The sequence below is a fragment of the Melospiza melodia genome, chromosome 11 (assembly GCF_035770615.1).
Source record: "Melospiza melodia melodia isolate bMelMel2 chromosome 11, bMelMel2.pri, whole genome shotgun sequence".
Taxonomy (NCBI): Eukaryota; Metazoa; Chordata; class Aves; order Passeriformes; family Passerellidae; genus Melospiza; species Melospiza melodia.
The window spans coordinates 20,251,058-20,271,060 of record NC_086204.1 but is presented as its reverse complement, the minus strand read 5'-3'; the positions used below and the strand labels follow the sequence as shown (position 1 = coordinate 20,271,060).

The 20,003-nt window shown below is 41.6% G+C and overlaps 1 protein-coding gene and 1 long non-coding RNA gene across 2 annotated transcripts in view; one reads left to right on the top strand and one right to left on the bottom strand.

Annotated features, from left to right (window-relative positions):
• Positions 1 to 20,003, top strand: part of ST6GALNAC5 (ST6 N-acetylgalactosaminide alpha-2,6-sialyltransferase 5) — a 67,366-nt gene that overhangs the window by 41,040 nt on the left and 6,323 nt on the right. Inside the window, exons 3-4 of the mRNA XM_063165883.1 lie at positions 11,869 to 12,278; positions 17,036 to 17,143. Coding sequence (XP_063021953.1) covers positions 11,869 to 12,278; positions 17,036 to 17,143 — 518 coding nt within the window. The remainder of the gene's footprint in view (positions 1 to 11,868; positions 12,279 to 17,035; positions 17,144 to 20,003) is intronic.
• Positions 12,657 to 18,467, bottom strand: LOC134423145 (uncharacterized). The gene is made up of 2 exons (XR_010029018.1): positions 17,955 to 18,467; positions 12,657 to 14,379 (listed from the first exon to the last, which is right to left on the bottom strand). It is a non-coding gene; the product is annotated as an uncharacterized LOC134423145 (long non-coding RNA).

Sequence of the window (20,003 nt, the reverse complement as noted above, 5' to 3'; positions counted from 1 at the left end):
AGAGATAGATCCTGTGAATAGCTTTGGTGTGTAAAGCAGGACTTAACCCAGTTAAAGCTCTACTCCTAAACCTAAATTTAAAGTTTCAGTTAAAAAAAAATCTTTGCTTAGCTGCTGACTAACCCTGAAAGCACATAAATGAGCTTTGCTGTTTCCTCATTTGAATTTCAAGAGAGCTGGATGCCTACATTTGTTTTTTTGCGTCTGCCAAAATCTTTGCCCGATTCCCGTGTAAGGCAGCTCAGGAGCTGAAAATGAGAATTTCTTTCTCCCAAATGCTCTGCCAGGTTTGGCAGGCCCAGCCTGCATTCCCACAGCCACCGATGCCCTTCCACAGCTGGAAGGGACGATGCCATCTACCCCCAGGAGCTGTTTCTTCAGATCACTCTGGGCTGCAGGGTAGCTCACACTTGCTGTGGGGATTCTGCACATGTTCCAGTTTCTGGGGTTATGTTATTTTGTTCCTGTCACAAAGGTAACATCCTGTTATGCTTCTGGGATAGAGATTGATTCTTTTGGAAAAGGTGAATGTTCAAAAATAATCTAGTTGCGACAGGCCAAATGTTTTTGCATTAACAAGCTTTCTTTTGAAAATACGTTGGTTTTAGGTGCTCTCCCAGGTGTCTGTTGACACCTAATTAAAAAAAAAAATCTTATTTCTGATTTGAAGTCATCCACATGCTAAATAAATATACAATGAACCAAAATAAACTGTTTTAATAACTTATTTTTTAATTAAAGGCAAATGTAGCATCCTTTGCAGTCTGTTAAAGCAAACATAACCTCCAGCACATTTAGCATGTTAAAAAGAAGATTTTTGCTGTGTTCACAATATTACACAGTAATTAAAAAGGAAACCAGCTAAGCCTTTGGAACCTGTCCCCTTCTCTAAAATGTAATTAATTTCTGTTTAATTATAATAGTAGGGCTGTAGCGTGATTATTATTTTTGAGGGGTAGAAATCCTGCACTGTTGCTTTTTTTTCTGAGTGAGTGTTTCTGGAAGCAGAACACAGGACAGAAAGGGAAGGATTTGAACCTCACTCCAGCTGTAATTAAGTGCTGACACATCAGTGGAGTTTGGCTGCATTTCTTCAAATGTGGGTTTCCAGGACAGAGGCTCCTCCCGGCTCTGCTGTGCTGTGCTGGCAGGAGCTGGCCTTTCTCCTGGGAGGATGCTGTTTTTCTCCTCAGTTGTGCAAATCTGGGCTGACACAGAGCAGGCACTGCCCTGCCCAAGGTGAAATTCCCACTTTGTCCAGTGGGTTTTCAGAATGTCAGGTTGCCAGCTGTCCTCGGTGGCGTTCCTTTGTCAGCGCTTTGGGCTCTCCTGGGCTCCCGGTGCCTGTGACTGAGCCAGGATTGTGCTCTCGTGCCATCTCCTGGCAGACTGTCCCCCTGTGCCCTGTCCTGTGCAGATGTGTTTGTCCCTGTGTGCCAGCCCTGTTTGTCCCTGTGTGCCAGCTGGGTGAGATCAGTGTCAGGGCTGGGGTGGCCTCCAGTGGGTTCTGGCGGTGCCAGCACAGGGACAGTGCCCAGGGTCCTGCTGAGGCTGCTCCAGCCTGGGGGCTGGCACCTTCACCTGCACAGGGCATGCACAGCAAGGTGGGCACAACTCAGGGATCTGAGGGTGTGCCAGGAGTGAGAAGCAGCAGGACTGTGGGCATGTGGGCAGCAGATTCACATACAAAAGGCTGTTGACGCTCCAGTGTTTCTCCCTTACAAGAAGACAATGTCCTGCCCTCTGTCCCTACAGTTGAAATTGTGGCTCTAGAGAGATGGGTGAGCATTGTTTGGGGCAGTAAAGCTGGAAAGATGAATTTTCATGTCCAGTGCAGAAAAACTGCTTTACAATATGCCTATTGTTCTGAGGAAACTGACAGAAGTTCATTCACATGAAAGAAGAATCCTGGGCTGCAGCCAGGTGTGGTGCAGAGCCCTGAAAAGCCAACATTGGTTATAGAATTTAAAACTTCCTGCTGACAGGTTATCAGTTAGATGTCAAGGCATCAGTAATGGTGACTTTTAAACAATGAAAGACTGAGAGGTACTTTGTGAAATGTAGAACTTCTTGGTTGTGCTGCCATGTTCTCCTTGTCATTCTTCCATCACCACTACCACTGTTACCCATCTTATCATAGCAATGTGGGCTGAATTTTATGTGCATTCAGTGTTACTAAAGACAGCAGTGCTGGATATGTGCATCCACCTATCTTTTCTTTTTGTTCCTGCCTTCTTTTGATTTCTCTTTGCCTCCTGTTCTGATTGTGAAATGGATCCACGGAGTGATCCAGTGAAACACACTCCACCCCCCAACCCAGGAAGAACTGAGTGGGAATTGTTCAATGCCACTGTCAGGTAAAATGCACTTAAATGACACACACATCACATCCCAGGAGTACCGTTTAGGACTTTTTATGTAAAATAAAAAGCAGATAAAGTGTATAAAGCACTCAGAAATCCCCTGTGACTCTGGGACTCCACATTGCACCTCTTTGTAGGAAGGTTTTGTTTCTGCTGCTGTTCACTAAGAGGTGATTCCTTTTTTCTTAATTTTTGTAGTATCTGTTTTAAACCAACCTCCTGCATTCTCTCTGGCACACCTTCCTACACTTCATATTCCTTGACCAAATGCATTAGGTAGCTGTGATATTAATTTCCATCATTTTGGCAGTTTCAGATCAGTTACATCTTTCAGTAAGGAATATTACTGAAGAGTGTTAAATAAGTGCCTGGGAATCATGCTTGGGGTAAACATAAATAAAAGCATTTGTGTGCCACAGCCACCAGCCAGTGCCCTAAACATCTGTGAAATACACAGATCTAAAATAGACTTTACTTCCAGCAAGGTCAGCCCCTGCTCTTGCCCTGTAATTAGCTGGCTTGCTATCAGCTCTTCCCTGGCTCTGTTTTTTAAGGGCTCCCTCTTCTCATTTTTCCTGCAGCCCAGGGTACCTTCCTCTGGGGGAGACCTTCCTTTCTGTCCAGCCACCCTTTTTCAGTGGTTCCTCCAGAGATTCCAGTTAACCTCATCCTTTTCATCCCCACAGAACATTATGCTGTGAACTGAAGAGCACCCCTTTGGAGCAGCAATGCCAATGTTGGCAGACTCTTGTCTGCCAGCTCTTGTCCTTGATTGTCTAATTAACCCTCACTGGCAGGTTCATTGCAGTGCTAAATATTTCCATCCACAAAGTGTTTAATTTCATATTAACCTGCATGCAGACAAATAGACTCAATACAAACATCCTGATTGGATGTGTTTGTTTTTAGCTCCTGATCAGGACTGTGGTAATAGTGAACAAGTGGAGAGACATATTTTGAATGCTTGAGACCTTTTAACAAAACCCCCAAAACTAAAAGAGCTGACCCCTGATTTAAAACATTTATTTTTCAAATGCAGTTGTCCAAAATCAGTTAAAATTGTAGCGACACATAGTTGCAAATACACAAATGTTTATATGCCTGTTTTCAAGATGTTTTCTTGCATCTGGTTTTTGTTCAAAACTAAATATACAAATACTTTAGCACAAAACATTCTCTCTTTTTCTTTTCTACATATGTGCATGGGAGAAATTTGCAGTGTGTTTCTGCAACCTGTCACTCCCAAGTTGAATGGATGTTTTGGCCACTTCAGCTGCCAGTACCTGTTTCCAGCATCTGTCTTTGGTGTCAATATGCCAGTGATTTTGGAGGCTGCCTTGGGATCCTGCTGTGGAGGTGGTACAACTTTGTGTATTATTAAACCTGATACATCCTCAGAAAAACATTTTAAATTCAGATTCAGTATCTTCTGGGGCGGGGGGGGGGGGGGGAGACAGGATTTAAATCTGCTTTCTTTAATTCTGTTCTCTAGTTTCTGGTGTGCTGATAAGTCAGAGGGAGAGAAGTAAGAGGATATAGAACAGGCTGGTTTACATAAAACAGGCTGATGAAGATTACATGGAGCTACCACATGAGAATGAAAAGACCACGAGGCTGAATGTTTTTGACAGATTTTGAAGGAAAGACATTTGAATAAAATTTTTGAACAAAGGCCTTTCAAAAGAATAAGGAGCATTATTTTTTATTTCACTCTACTTCAACCAGGTAGAGAAATACAAGACAAAATATATTTTAGAAAAATTCTCTGTGGGGGCAGTGACTTTCTAATTAGAGATTTGGTCTTATATTTCATCTGGCCTGTTCTAGGGGCTCTGCATGCTGTGCTAAGTGCTGTTAAAACTGGATACCATTGGAAAGGCTTGCTTTGTCCTTGCAGTGCCCATCCCATTATTGCCTTGTAGAGATAATAGTTGTAGTGAGAGTTGAGATGCATTTGGATGAACCAGATAGTGCTACAGAAAGAAAAAAGTGCTTGAATTTGAAAACTTAGGTACAAACTTTAAAGATCAGTGATGCTTGGCTTTAGAGCTGGGTTAGATAAGAAAGGGGAGCCTGTGAAGCTTGAAGCTCAAAAAATATCCTGCATAGCCATGACAGGTGCAGAGAGAGCATATGAGGGCATACTCACATGAAGTATTTAAACTGGAAAGAACTGCCAAAACATACCAAAGCAAAGCAGAGAAGTTGATGTGAAAACATTCTGAAGCAAAAATCCAAACTGTCCAATACTTTTCCCAAAGATCATTATAATTTCTGTTTTTCTGACACTTCAGTGATAACAATTTGCATAGTTAAGACACCATGCCTATGGCTCTGTTTCATTATAGTGCAAGCACTTTTGCTGCAGAACAAAAGTAAAGCAGTTTGATGTAATATGGATGTCTATTTGCACTCCTTTTAAGATAAACATTAGGCAATAACCATTTCTTTAGAGCCTGTGTATTGTTCATATGATACTCTCTCTCGTATAACAGTTCATGTTCATCAACATGATACATTCTTGCCTGATTTTCCAGTTCTGCCTTTCACTGAGGATATTCTTTTCTTTCTCTGATTGCTTTTTCTTCTGAGACCATTACTCTAGTTGATAGCTTCAGGTTATCATTGTATCCTATCTCCCTCTCCAATAAGCCTATGATTGATACTAATCTTCCTCATGGGACACATTTATAGGTTTCAGGATGGAAACTACTCTCTAAATCTTAGCTTTATATGTGCTGACAATTTGCAAGGTTGCACCTTATATTCACTTCAGGTGGCTTAGGGGAAAACATCAGAACCTGGTAATCATGCTTCTAAAATAAGAAGAGAAATGTGCCCCATATACCAAAAGTTACCCCGTTGTTCATCTCCTGTGCTGCTGCTCCTGCTCGTGGATTTTGTGTAACCAGAAAGGGCTCAGTTCCTGTAGGTGGTCAATGTCCTGTAACCAAACTCATGCCTTTTCTTTCCAGAGAGAGAAACCATATTTTAATTAATCTAATGGAAGCTTTGACTAGCAGGCAGTGCCCTGAAAAGGAGTTAATGTGCCGGAAAACACTTCACACAAGCAGAAGACTCTTCATTGACTAATGTGCTTAACGGGACTTTTTCTAAGGAAATTGCTCCACTGAAAGCTTTGTGAAGTGCATTTCTTGGGTTTTTTCCCTCTTCATAATATAGCTGCATGTTCTGAAATTTAATTAGATTTAAGGACCATTTCAAAATAGGATTATTATGTTTTTCCTACAGGTTTTGCAGTTGCCCCTCAGTAGGGTATCATGGCAAAAAAAAAAAAAAAAAAAAAAAGAATTCCCTGGCAGAATACAACATAAGGTGCTGTGATCCCTAGTGTGAGGAGTGCATGTGCTGGAGTTTGGCAATTTCACTGTCTTATCCAGTATCTGAAGGCAGAGTCCAGTTATATAACTATCTCAGAGGAGTCAATGGGAAATTACAATGCTAATGTTTCCACAATATTTGCATATTCAAGCTCCACAGCCCAAGGAACAAAGAGAAGTAATAAGAAATTCAGTTGTTTTATCTTTTATCTTTTTAAACAGACGTGCATTTATCTCTATGAGCAGACTTGCCAGACCTTTTTGGAATTGCAAAGTTTCACTGCAAATGCTTGTTATTTGGATTTGCATAAGGATTAACAATGTTGGGCAAGTGGTATCTCCTAACCCTTTCTGTTTACTTGTGTGATATCAGTCACTGGGATATAGTTTTGAAGGCAATCAGTGCTTTTAGTTCAGTGGATAACGCAGTTTGTTTTCATGGTAAATTCTCTAATGTTGCAAAAGTGTACTTCAGCAATAATTATAAATGTATTTGCTCAGAGGATTTTTTCCCCCTCTTTGACACCATTCTGTACCTGCATAAGGTGCTCTTATCTAGCATAATGGCTAAAGAATCAAAATTTATGAAACTTGAGGGTTCAGTCTGAGCTGGCATGCAGAGTGTAGAAATTAAGCTACACTCCCTCTATGAATATACATGTGAAAATGTCATGGTCAAAGCAAAATAATCTTTTTGATCCAAACTAGGCACCACAAAATCAAAACTCACAGAGACTTTATAAGGGCATTTACCTCAGCAAGTTGAACTTGAAAACTCTTCTCATGCTTTTGGTGTTTTAGTTTGGGTTTTTTGCTCCAGCTTTTTATACACAGAAGTGTATAAATATTCCTGCAATATTCCAATATGCATTTAAATGACTTCTACTGTTCAGAGAAGACTGGCTTGATAGCATCATTTCATAGATGGGACTTGAAAACTAGCAAACTCTTTCAGCTTGTATGTGGTTGGGTTTATTTTGTTGGGTTTTTTGTTTGCTTGTATTTTTTAATTTGTTTCATTTTCGTATTTTGTTTGTTGTTTGTCTGCTTTTTAATTTTTTATTCCTTTCATGGTATTATGAAAGTACTATTCCATCAGTATATTACAAACCAAAAATAATCAGGGAACCTGCATTATTTTCCTGGGATCATGTCTCCCAGAGTCCCTGCATTGTGGAAATCACTTCTGAAGTGCACAGCTGTGCTTCAGTGATGACACAGCTCGAGACCCACAGCTCACTGCATTGGCTCACAGAACACAAGTTACTTGGCAAATGTGAAGCCCCAGTGTTTCTATTCTACTTTAAGGTGGTTGTTGGGAATCTCTCAAAGAAAAGTAGATTTGGCCTTACAGTTTTCAGTCTTCTAGGGAAAATACTAAAGGAGGCACACTGATAGAAACAATACATGTAGCTTGTCATGGGGAATGGACATAATGGCATGAGCAGCTTTACAGTTGGGGCAGTGCAGAATGACAGGGGCTCACCAGAGCTGGAGCATTCAGCTGATTGTGATGTGCCAGCAGTGGGCTGGCCATGGCTGGAGCTCCTGCACAGCTTGGGATGTAGTTGTGACAGGACATTGTCCTCCAAGCCTCTGGGAGAGGAGCCCTGGGAAGGAGCAGCCAGCCTAGTAGACCAGTGGTTCCCAGCCAGCAGCTTGTGAGAAACCAAAGAGCTGCTCAGAGCTACAAGAAAGTTAAAAAAATTGAAGCTGCCAGGACAAAATATTGTGTCACTGGCAAAGCCTTAAATATTTAGTGGTTTTGCTGATGATGCAGCAATCAAGAGCAAGCCATAAGTAACAAATGGCATTGAACATGGTGCGAACTCAGGGTTCATTAGCATCACGTAGGAAATGTTGTTTAAGTTCTGTGCACAAGGCAAGGAACATAAAAAGCAAATATTGAGGTAACATACAGTGAGTGTCACAAGCTGTTGTGCTTAGGCCAGGCACAATGGGCACCACGTGGAGGAGACATGAAACTCCTCCCAAAGAAATTGCCTGCTTTGTAACAAAAAGAAAGCAAGGCTGCTCTGGAATAAGGTCACTTTCTCCTGAACCAGTAAGACCGGCTCTTACAGGGTTTATGAGTGCTTTTTCAACCATTAACATACTGAATTCAACTGAATTACTTTAGTTGAACATGGGAACAGATTTGCTTTCCTGTACATCAGTCTTCTCTGTACCAGTGCTTTTACTTGTGCAGTCGGTGTGGGAGCTGTTGCAGAGAGGCTGTTGGTTCAGGGATGCAGTTCAGTGGCTGGTTCCCACAGAGAGGAGCAGCTCTGTAGCCCCCAGCTCTGGCACGAGAGAGCTGGCCCACAATAGAGGTGTTGCAGTGCAAAACAAACATTTTGCACTTTGTCTCAAGTACTTAGTTAAAGGTCATCCATCCAAAAAAAATTTGGATATTCTTTAACTTTTCATGGTATCTCTTGTCTCCCAATACACTCTGAAGTCATCTGTGAAATTTCCAGATGTATCCATGAGGAATGCTGGTGTTCATGAACTGACAGGTGGTCTTTTTCTGCTGAACTCAGTAGTGAGCTGTTCTCACTGCAGGTCAATTTTTGTTGTTTTGGCTTGGGTTTTTCTGGGGAGGTGGGTTTGCTTGTTCGGTTTGATTTGGTTTGTTGTTGTTGTGGCCAGGTCATCATTGCCAAGATAAAATACTCTAGCTTTTATTTATAGAACAGAAATTGTTATGCTACTGACAATGGAGCGATCTGAACCCAGGGGTCTTGAAAGTAGGTCATTAAGGACTCAGTATAAGAAAAAGTGTGTTTTACAGTGTCTGTGATTTTACTGGAGAGAGCTGTCTTCTTATCTAAATCTTGGCTTTAAAATCAAGAGACTTCTATAAGCAAAAAAATTTAATTGATTTCATCACAAAGAAAATAATTATATCTGAGAATAACTTATTTTGTATCAGGAAGAACATTTTTCAATTTATTCTTCTTGAGCACTTGAGCATTAAAGTGTCTGAAAATAACATTTTTCGATCATTGGACAATGTAGATTTTAAAGTCAATAACAGAGCAAATTGCCTCAAATTGGAAAATACAGAAACAACCATGGCTTTGTTTTTTGTTTCATTAACCAAATCAGGCATTTGTGATAGAGCAGCAGCACTTCTGGGCTAATCTCTGGGAGTGGGAGTTGCCAGGAGTCAGTTTGGCCTGTGGGAATACTTGTAGCTGTGAAAAGCTGCACAAACTCGTGGATACAAAGGTGCTGTTACGGGGTTTATCCCATGACAGAGTTCCCCTGCTGCCTTCATTCCCTCGGGATAGCCCATCTATCCTTGAAAAGCACCAGCTGATTTGCCATCTTCTGGGGCTCTGCACTGTGAACTCGTACTGTAACCTCTGTTCTCCCTCTCTCCATGTGTGTCTTGAGATGACTGGAACTGAGAGGTGATTTGGGCAATTTTTTGGACAGTACTTGGTTCATGGTGCCCAAGTGCCTGACCTGTGTTGTAGCAGTTGCCATGTGCTCTGCCCTGTCAAAAGGTGCTGTCCATGGAGTTCAGGTACACATGAACTGGGGCTGCTGATTAACAAAGGGTACGTTCAATGTCAGCAGCTTTTACGTGCATGATATGTTACACTTCCGAGTAATTAACAAGATGCTATAAAACTCGCCTTCCTCTCACCCTCTCCCTTTTGAAGCAAGGCTCCTGAAATACAACTCATATTTCATGGAGTTTGCTTTCTTTTCACTTTGCTTTTTTTTTCCCCAAAATATCACTGTAATAATTACTGTAACAGCATTTTCTGTGGAGTTAATGTTCTTCTGGCTTAATGGCCCCTGGTTATTCTCAGGCCATCAACTTTTTCCAGCTGGTCATCAATCCCAAAGAACTGCCTTGTGCTTCCATTATTATTGCTTAAGTAGATGACATTTCTGGTGCCACCGCTGCCTCCCAGTGAGATGATATTACAGCCAATGGCATTTCCCCCCTTGCTCTCACTGTTGTCAAAGCATTATAAACAGCTGGGGTGAGAATGTTGTGGCTGTTCCCTGTGAATTCCTGTGATAGTTTTTAGGTGCGAGTTTTGTAGACTTCAGCTGAAGGAATCTGAGTGAGGCAACTGAAAATGAGTTGCCTGGAGCAGCTACAAGGGCTCAGTCCCCATGCATCATTCAGGAAGTGGCTGGGAATACCTGACTGTTCCACTCTAAAGACTATTTCCCAGAAGGAACATGTTTCAAACAGGATCTGGGACAGATGTTCTGGGGGGTGTTAATGTTCATTAGGTAGCCTCAGACCCCTCCCCAAGTTTCCTCAGCTCTGCTCCCTTGTTTCCTAACAAGGGATGTATTCTGTGACAGGCTTTTTTAAAAGAAGAAGGAAGTTGGAGCTCAGTAGGCCAGAAACCAGCAGAGATTGTTTAGGTGAAAATGCCTTGCTATGTGGATATTCAAACCTGTGTGAGTTAACATTGGTGCTGACTACATTTCCTTTAACCTCATTAACACCTTGTCTTGCTTTCCCAAGCATGGTGGTGGAGCAGCTAGTTCACCTTAGAGCCTTTCACTAGGTAATTTATCAAAGTGGCAGACGAAAGCTTAAAGGAAAATGCATGTAAATACTACATTAGGAACCTTGGCTCACAAAGGCAGGAACATTTTCACCCATACCATTAGCTCTGGATTATAGTCCACAGATGTGAAAGGGATGTTTATTGGGGGAGATGGAAATACAAGGCTTACTGGTAGAATCACTGTGCAGATTGTATACTTTTTCTTACTTTTTCTTTAATTAAAAAGCATTAAGCATTCATGAGCTAGTCTCACAGAATAAAAGAATCTCAGACTGTAACTGTAACCACTTAATACCTTCAAAATTAAAAACTAGTTACTACAGTAAAACACACTTATTAAGTACTCAGGGCCAAAGCATTTTCAAACAGGGGCCTGAGATTGTGTCAGACCTACATCATGCATCCTTTTCAGCTTTACAGTTTTAAGCTGTGCCTCACTGCAGACTGATGTAGTCATTGGATACCTGTATATGAGTAGATCAGAATGATCGAGCAGCTGCAGTTCAGTCTCTGTGCCAGAGGTTTATCTGATGGTTTTGCTTTTTTTTGGTTTTTTTTTGTTTTTTTTTTTTTTGTTAGGCTGGTTTGGGTTTTTTTTCAGGGGGTGGGTGGGCACTGTTGTTTGTTTGGTTTTTTGCTGTTGTTTGTTGTTTTTCAAAGACACTAAGATGTACACCAAGTGCAAGATATTATTTCCTGGAGGGCTACCAAGGCACACCCTCAAACAGTTTTTATTTACCTCACAGTTTATTGTATTCTTGTTAGAAAGTAGCACTTTGGGAATACTGTTAACCCTTGCACCTTTTAGTTCTCATGCTGAGCAGTAGATAGTGACATACTCCTCTATAATTGATACTGTGGTGGTGGCATACTTCAGTAACATGATTTATCATGCATTTTCATTTTCATGAAAGCTTGTTTTACTCTTCTGCTTCCATTAGGTCAGCACTCACTGAACAGGCACCTCCCATTCCATTTTACTAAGTAACTTTCAAACATGACCTGACAAGGTAGCAAAAGTTCAGTGCACTAACTCACTGTCATGTAGAATACACACAGACATTACTGACCAGCTCTGACTGTTGAACCATAAAGGAGGTACGAGAGCACTGCAGTGCTTGTGGCACAACTTGCAAATAGCAGGGAAGCATTGGGCCAGGGTATCAATCTCTTCCTGTAGCAAAATGTCCTGACCCCAGGGTTGAACACAGGAACTTAGGAAGATTTAGGATTTATTATTTCCCACAAAAAAAAAAAAAAAAAAGGAAGTGGAAAAATAAAAAATACTGTAATTATAGCTGTTATAGCAAGTGGAGGAAGAACAATCCTAAGCAGTTGGGAAGCGTAGAGAGGCTGTTGTTATTTGTGTTTATGAAGCAGCAGTGGAAAGGAGGATTTACACAATGGGCTTAGCTCCACAGAGGAACTCTAAGGGCTGTCCCCACATTCCCCCCAGACACGTACAGGTGACGGGTCCCCAGCTACTTGGGCAGACTGCAGGGAGAGATTTCTGCACCTTGCTCTGAGGTTTTTGCTGTGAAATACACCATGAAGGTGTAAAGCAGAGCCGTGCAGGGACAGGAGATGCCTGCAGCTGACTGTGTGTCTTTGCAGCCGCTGAGGATGCACTGCAGGAGCTGCGCGCTGGTCACCAGCTCGGGGCAGCTCCTGGGGAGCCGGCAGGGCCGCAGGATCGACGAGAGCGAGTGCGTGATCCGCATGAACGACGCGCCCACGCGCGGCTACGGCAACGACGTGGGCAACAAAACCAGCCTGCGCGTCATCGCGCACTCCAGCATCCAGAGGATCCTCCGCAACCGCAACGAACTCTTGAACATGAGCCACGGCGCCGTGTTCATCTTCTGGGGCCCCAGCAGCTACATGAGGAGAGATGGCAAAGGCCTGGTGTACAATAACCTGCAGCTGATGAACCAGATACTGCCTCAGTTAAAGGTGTACATGATTTCTCGCCACAAGATGCTTCAGTTTGATGACCTTTTCAAACGGGAGACTGGAAAAGACAGGTGAGAACTTACATGGATACACCTAGGGGATGTCACAGAGTAGTAAAATAATGCAGGTTATATATACCAATTTCAGATCTGCTCAGAGGGACAATCCTGCCCATTAAATCCTCTGCCTCGTGAGTTGTAATGTGGCATGACATGCCAAATAACATCACTGATAACATAAGTAAAAAATACACATCAAAATGATTTGTATGGAGCACTGCCTCATCAGTCTAGAATACCAGAGTCTGCATGTAACATTTATGGAGTCAAGGAGGCAGGAACTATTTAAATCTCACTTTAGGGTAATATACATTAAAGTTTTTTCCACTGACTCTGAAAAATTAGAATGGATAGGTTATGTTTTCTTATAGAGGAAATGCCACCATCCAGTGAATTATAATAGCTGTTTATTGAATTTAAGCATTTTTGGAACATTGCAGCTGTAAAGCTTCTTGTAAAACAAATAAACATTAGTCATACATTAGGTGCTTCAGAACAGTTCATTTTACATTTGCAACTGGAAAATGGAAAGTTATTATGATAGTTACATCTTTATGAGACTGTTTATGAGACTTGTAGGCTGATCTTCAAATCAAATTTGTAGTAAGTGACCCACTGCAGTACTTGAATATTTTCAGATATAATGTTTGAAAATGGGCATTCAAACTAAAGACTTCCCAGAATGAAAGACATTTATTTTTAATGAAGTTCTGATTTTTTTTACTTATTAAATATGCTGCTGTAAAAATGGCACAGGGTCCCCACTTAGATACAAATGAAGAGGTAGGTTTATTGTGCAGTAACTCACAGTCAGATGTTCTACCTTACAAATACAAAACATACACACCAAAGCTTGAACAGGAATTGATCTTGTCATGGTCTCGAGCACAGATCTCATTTTCTGGGCTACATGAGAAAGGCAGAACCAGTGTTAGAGGAAACTGTTGTACCCTCGTAGCTGAAGGCAATGTTTGCTTGGCATTTGCTGCCTTTGTCACACCCCACATGGTTGGCTTGCAGAGGTCTGTTCAGTTATAGCAGATCTGAGTTTATAGCTGACTCAGGCTCAAACCAGAGCACAGAGTAGAGTAACTTGGTCAGTTTTGTAACATTAAATTGTAACATTAAAGGTTCTTCTCTTCATCTTCCAACTGGTGTATTTGGGTCTCTGCCAGAACAAGAAGGAAGGACAACAAGAGGAGATACCCTGCCAGTTGTGATGTGTTTGTCTTTTCCAGAGTAAAGCAGAGTGAGAAGGTGAATTAATAATTTGAGCTCTTCAAGCAATGTGCAGAGGGTTATCTGTGTGCTCAGTATTTACAAAGGCATGCAAGCCAACAAACTGCACTGTAACCTGGCCACCATGAGCCCCAGGGGGAGGCCCTGGACACAAGGAATGCACGCTGCCAGTTCCTTTCCTGGACTGTGCTTTTGATGATCCAGGGCAGCATCATGTGCTATTCCCAGTTCTGAGGAACAGCTTCCCTTCCTGCTTCACTCTCAGAACTTCAGTTCTGCCATGGGCAGCCAGGGTCCCCTTCCTTCCCTGACATTGCCAGCATCCTGTTCTTTTTTTGACACATGCTGTGCAATTTCAGGCAAGCTGCTCTTTCTGGTTCTGCATCACCCATCCAGAGCCAGAGGCCTGTAGTGAGTGTGATGGAAGCATTTCTTTTTCTGCACAGGCACCAGGCTCACGTCCTGAAATATTCTCAAGGCATTTGAGCCATTAATGACATTGTAACAAGTTTAGAGTGAACTCAGTCATGGGCACCCGGAACTCTCAGAGTGAATCAAGGGCACGCAGATGCCAGCAAAAGTCAGCCTGAGGAACAGGCCCTGTTGGTTTTAATAAACTGCAGGCTCTGCTCTGAATGAGCCACTCCTTTAGAGGGCACAGACAGCATACTTGAAGGGCTAAGAAGATTATAACAGGAGATGAAAATAAATGAATAAGCTGCACAGAAGAAAGGGAAAATGAAAAGAAACATGGATAGGAAATAATTTGTAAGGGAAAAACTTCAGGTACTTGTGGGGGCAGGAGCAGAACATTGTAAGGCCCAGAATGCTGCTGCTCCCTGGAGGGTTTCTGCTGAACTCTTGACATTTGTGCCTACAAAAAAATAAAGGAGGGAGAGAGAAGCATGATTGCAAGGTTGCAAGAATCAGACTATTAATTTCCATCTTGAAAATGATGAGAAGAAAGGTAATTGGATGTATTGTGTTTTTTGGAAAAAAATTATTTTGAAATTAAGAAAAACCTTCAGAAAACATTGCCAGTTAAATAGCATGGTGAAAGACAAAGGCTGCAGAGCAATACATTTGGCATTATAAAGTAACTGTACTTGAAAATAACTTTATAATTGAATAAGGGTACATTAAGAAAATACGATTCAGAACCAATATTATAGTAATTAGATAAAAGCAGCATAAATGAAATAACTGCAGGAAGAGTATTTCCAAAGAGATTATAAATGAGATTCTGGTGGAGCAGAAAGGCCTTTAATTGTAATTTAGTGTGCACTACAAAATTATCAGCACAGTGTGTTAGTTCATCATATAAAAGAATATCTGATAATTTCCCCTAATAAGCACATGACAGTTCTTCATATTCTCTCATTACTGCTGATTAGGTATAAAAATAGTATTCTTTTGTTGGACTCTTGCTTAGATCTTTTAGGAAATGCAAGACACTGTAAACCCTGTTTCTGTGTTGCTGTCCTTACAGACATGGTATTTAAAGAGGGCAGAGCAGTACTTGAATGAATTTTTGAATCTTTATTTGATTATTCAGCTTCTAAGCCAGTTTAGTTATATTCAGTTGTTTTCCTGTTTTTGGAAAACACTAAATGACAGCCTAAGTGTGTGTAAGCAGAAAAGAAGCTAACCCAGAAAATAAAGCAGAGAGCCTAGCTGGGTGTCCTGCCCTGGGCAAAGCTTTGGTCGTGTCTGGCTGCAATGGCTCCCTTGGTTTTGGAATGTAAGTGTTGGGCACCTGGAACAGCAGACTTGTGCAAGCTCCAAAGCACTCTTGGCCTGAACATGTTCCTGAATTATCTAGCGATTCAGAGCTCAGGTGGCAGAGAAACAAATTTTTTAGGCTTTTCCCTACCATTCTTTTTCCTAATTATTTTGAGCCAAAATTTCTCAGTGTTGTATATTTTTTATATGCCTGAAGGCCTCCACTGAACTTATGACCCAGCTCTGACATTGTGACAAACTGCACCACCCCCTCCAAGCTTCAGTGCACAGTCAGAAAATAAATAAGGCCCCATAATTGGAAATAATGAGATGCTTATAACATGTCATTCTCCAAATGCTAGCTTAGCTTGAAAGTCTGGTGTGTCAGGAGCAGTAAAAATGTGTGTTTCGGGATTTTAAACATTACCAGGTGATCCAGTAAGGACAGGACAAATTACCTAGGCTCCTCAGCATCCTCCAGGCATAGTTAGTCAAAGAATTCCCTTATGTTTAGAAGTGTCTTTTTAAGCAGCTGGCACAGACACCACCACTTTTTTTTTTTTTTTTTCCCTTGTGGTAGTCTGATTCCCTGAGGAAATGGGAAACCTTGGTACAAGGCATTCCTCAATCTGACAGTGCTCAAAACATCTCCTCCTACTGCCCTGTAGGTGACCTACTTGGAACCAGCTTGTTTAGCATTAGCTTGGAAGCTGTGTGGTGGCTCCTGTCAGCTGAATTAGATGTTAGTGATTGCTGGCACTTGCTTGCAGTGGCTTTTGTGGCCTCAGGTCCCTGTTTCCAAGAGTGTTCCACATCCTGCTATCACTGGGTAAACTGTAAAAGATGGCCTTGGAACTTGGGCCAGGACCTGGGATTCCCTGGTGACTTCTCTAAAGAGAATCCCATGTTTTCTGCTGTGCTTTTTTGGGGGGCTGTGACCAAGTTTCACAGGTATCTGGCAGATGCAGGTGTGGGGGAATGGGATTAATGTAGGTCCTACATTAATATATTCAGGTAGAGTGCCCAGGCCTTCCCAGAGCCTGCACTTGCTCCCCTGGTGCCTCAGCTTTAGTAGGAGATGAAGGGAGAGCCTGTCACTGTGACAGGCAGTCAGCAGGGATCTGAGGACTCTTTGGGCTGCAGATAACACAAGCCTCAACTTCTTCCTGTGGGACTTTCCTAGCTGGGTGAGGAGCCATTAGGGAGAATTCCTGTTTATTCTTTAATAGCATTTTAAAGGAGACCTTTGAGTGAACCTTTGCAGATAAGAACCTGTGATACAGCAAAATTTAAACACAACTTTTAAATCCCTTACATCTCTGAGCAGTTACAGGCTGGTATCTCCTACTTTGCCTAATTAATACTGGGATCAGTTGAGCTTCTTTTAAAGCCATGTCCCAGCCTGCAGTGAAGGCAGGAGAGATGCTGTCCTAGGGGCTCCCTGCCAGCGCTCTCATTCCCATTGTCAGGCTCCCCTCGGGCAGGGATGGCACCTGGGATGGTTCCTAGGGTGATTTCCCAGGCTGGGAGCTTCTAGAAACCAAGTCAGAAGGTCAGCTAAATATTAATGTTGCTGTGCTTAAAATTAATTACAGTGAGGAAAGTTCCTGCCCAGGGTTCCACTGACAGGAGGCACCAGAAAAATCATTAAAAGGTGGATGAGCAAAGGAGTCTTGGTTACCCAGTTTTCAAAGCCTTTGACAAGAATGAAGAAAATGCAGAGAAATTGCTTCTGAATGAATGAATAAATAAATAAATCTCGAGAATTATTTGCCAGCTTAGAAACTTAATTATGTTTTTGCTTTCAGGAAGATATCCAACACTTGGCTTAGCACGGGCTGGTTCACAATGACTATCGCATTAGAGCTCTGCGACAGGATAAATGTTTATGGCATGGTGCCACCGGATTTCTGCAGGTAGGATTTATTTTAGAACCATTATTAGCCAACAAAGTTAATGTTACAGATAAATATCTGAATCTTTTAATCTTTTTCTTTTGCAAAAAGTCTTCAGTCCTTTTAAAGCAATTATTGAGATGCCCCATGATCTCATTCTGAAAACAACAAACAGCATTTAATTATGTTATATAAAATATTTTAAAAATTTGTTTGTACTGTGGGAGAATTAATCCATCTTGTTGCTTTCTTTTAGTCTCTGAATATTTATCAGCTAAAAGTAATGGAATAATTGGCATGAAATTAATCTGAAGAAAGAAGTACGAAAACATTACTTTTAATTTGTTTTTCGAGTTCCCCCCAAATTAATAGAGGAACAGTGTTCTCTCAGTGACTAGTTTCTAAATTGAACTTTCTGTGCAACTCAAATTAACATTATTGTACCTCTGTCACACAAATGCCAATCCTGCAGCTTCCTAAATGGTGCCCAGGAAACCGTCCCATGAATTTGGCCCCAGAGAATCAGTCCTGTGATCCTGTTCTGCGCATGGCAGGGGCGGGTCACAGGAGGCAGAGGCAGCACAACTGTGCCAGTGGGAGCTGCTGTACACACAACAGCCTGTGCCTTTTTCCAGCCCCCTTCTGCCTCCAGCCATGCTCAGCACCCAGTCCCCAGCTCCTGGTTAAGCTTTTCCCACTGTGGATCAGCGACACAGGGAGAGGCTCCAGAACTTCCAGTGCTAGACCAAAATTGCATTAGCCACAAGGTACCAGTATGAACACAGACAAATTTGTATTACAGCAGCAGTCTTGATGCTGACATAAGTCTCACCTGCCCACCCAGCACTAGCCCAGCACTGAGTGGTTCCTGCCCACAGCTGGTGGTGATCCCATTTGTCCTGCTGGGTGACCTGGGAAGAGCTGGAGCCAGTCTGGAACAAGGCCTCAGTGCAGCACTTCATCACCTGCTCACAAGCCCCTCTCACCAAGAAGTACTTGCTTAAATTTTCTAGTAGTGATCTGTCTCAAGTGTGGTTCATTGGGTAATTCCAGATGCCTTTCAGGGGCAGGGAGGGCAAGGCTGCAGTGCTGGGTCAGTCTCCAAGAATGGGACTGCTTTGACTTTCCTCTGAGCACTTACAGGGATCGTTCAGGAATCTGCATTTGTCTTGGGCACGTTGTAGAAATCCCCAAAGAAATCACAGCATAAAATGTCAACACTAAACTCCACTTAGTGAGAATTTCTACAAATTATAACAAAATACTGATGATAAATGCTGTGATGTACTGGCAGACTTCAGCATGAATTCTCCAAGGAAAATTGCAAACTAGATCAGATATGCCAGACAACAAATACCTTCCACAGCATCTCGTTCCTCTGTCATCTCAGTTGGCCAACACATACTACTTCAGTTTCTGTAAGTGGCTGGTCTGTCTTACTCCAGAAGGGGCTGTATTCCCATGGCACATGGAAGTAATTCTTAAACTGATGATCTAAAAATACATAAGACAGCATTTTACTGCAAAATAATGTGTAATCCTTACATTTCAGACAAAGTCAGAATAGTTTAGATACATATTAAAAAAAGCCAGCTAAACCCTAACAAACTGTTTTGAGAGAGACTAAAAATGTCACTGAGAGCATATGAAAGGCTTTCATAGAATCAATACACGGAAATCAAATGGACTTAAATTATAACACAAGAAAAGCTGTAGATCAGTCCTGCCAGTGAAAGATGTAATTGTTCTTACGGCCTGCATAAAAAAATCCTAACATAAAGGTACACACACCTGGTTGTAAAAAGGGAAAAGGTCATTTCTTAATCAAAGTAATATGAAATGTCTTTACTTCAGCTTGATTCCTCAGGGAATGAAGGGGAAAACTGTAGTTGCCATGCTTGGAAGAATCTGTCCATGAAGATCTGTGAAAGGAGTTTCTTGCCATAAATATAGTTAACCTTCTTAGCTGGCTCTTCAGCCACTCATTAAGAAGTTAAAACAGTGCTTTCCTTGAAAGAAATCACACAACAGGACAGAATAACAGAAAGAAATATTCTGTAATCGTAAGCCATATTTCCTGGCTTTCCGTCAGACAGAATAAGAATCTACTATTAAAATAAAAAAATCAAAACAAAAAATCCTAACAAAACAACTGAAATGTGTGTGTGCTAGATGTGTGTGTGTGGGTATCCTACTTGCTGTGCAAGTAAAGAATCATAAAGATTGAAAAAAAACCCACCAAGAAATCTTATTTCTGTTCATAATTAGTATCACCAAATTTATAACTTCAGCAGATAGATACCCATTCATTTTTAAGTATTAATTTGTGGAATAAGTAATGAGTGTGGTGATCACTGTCATGGAACTAAATTAGTGTCACATTTGTAATGTGAAGGACACCTCAAAGGTACCAGGAATTTCATGCTGTTGATTCTGCTACAAATTATTAGCTTAAGATCATTAGCCAAACTGCTTTGCACCCGTGCAGGAAAAATAGTTTAGTGCAGGAGTCTGGAGCACAGACTAAAAGATTTGTCCCTATTACTTGCAACAAGGTGGTTTAGATTCATTTTTATTTACTTTCACTGGACACTGAGTTTCATAGCTGAACTGGACTTGGTGTCCTAATTATTATAAATTTCTAGTACTTTACAACAAAACTATAAGTAATTTCAAGCCCCTTTGCTTCCTACAGATTTATGCTGCAGTAAGGGTTAATGGCTTGATATTGCTCTCATGCTGCCTTGTGCCCTCTGTAACAAGATGAAAGCTTGTGCTTCCATGCACATTGCACACATTTCTGTGAAGTGTGCACACCTCTCACTCTTTTGTCCCAAGACAGACAAGCTATACATCTTGCTGTATTTTTTCCAGTGCCCAG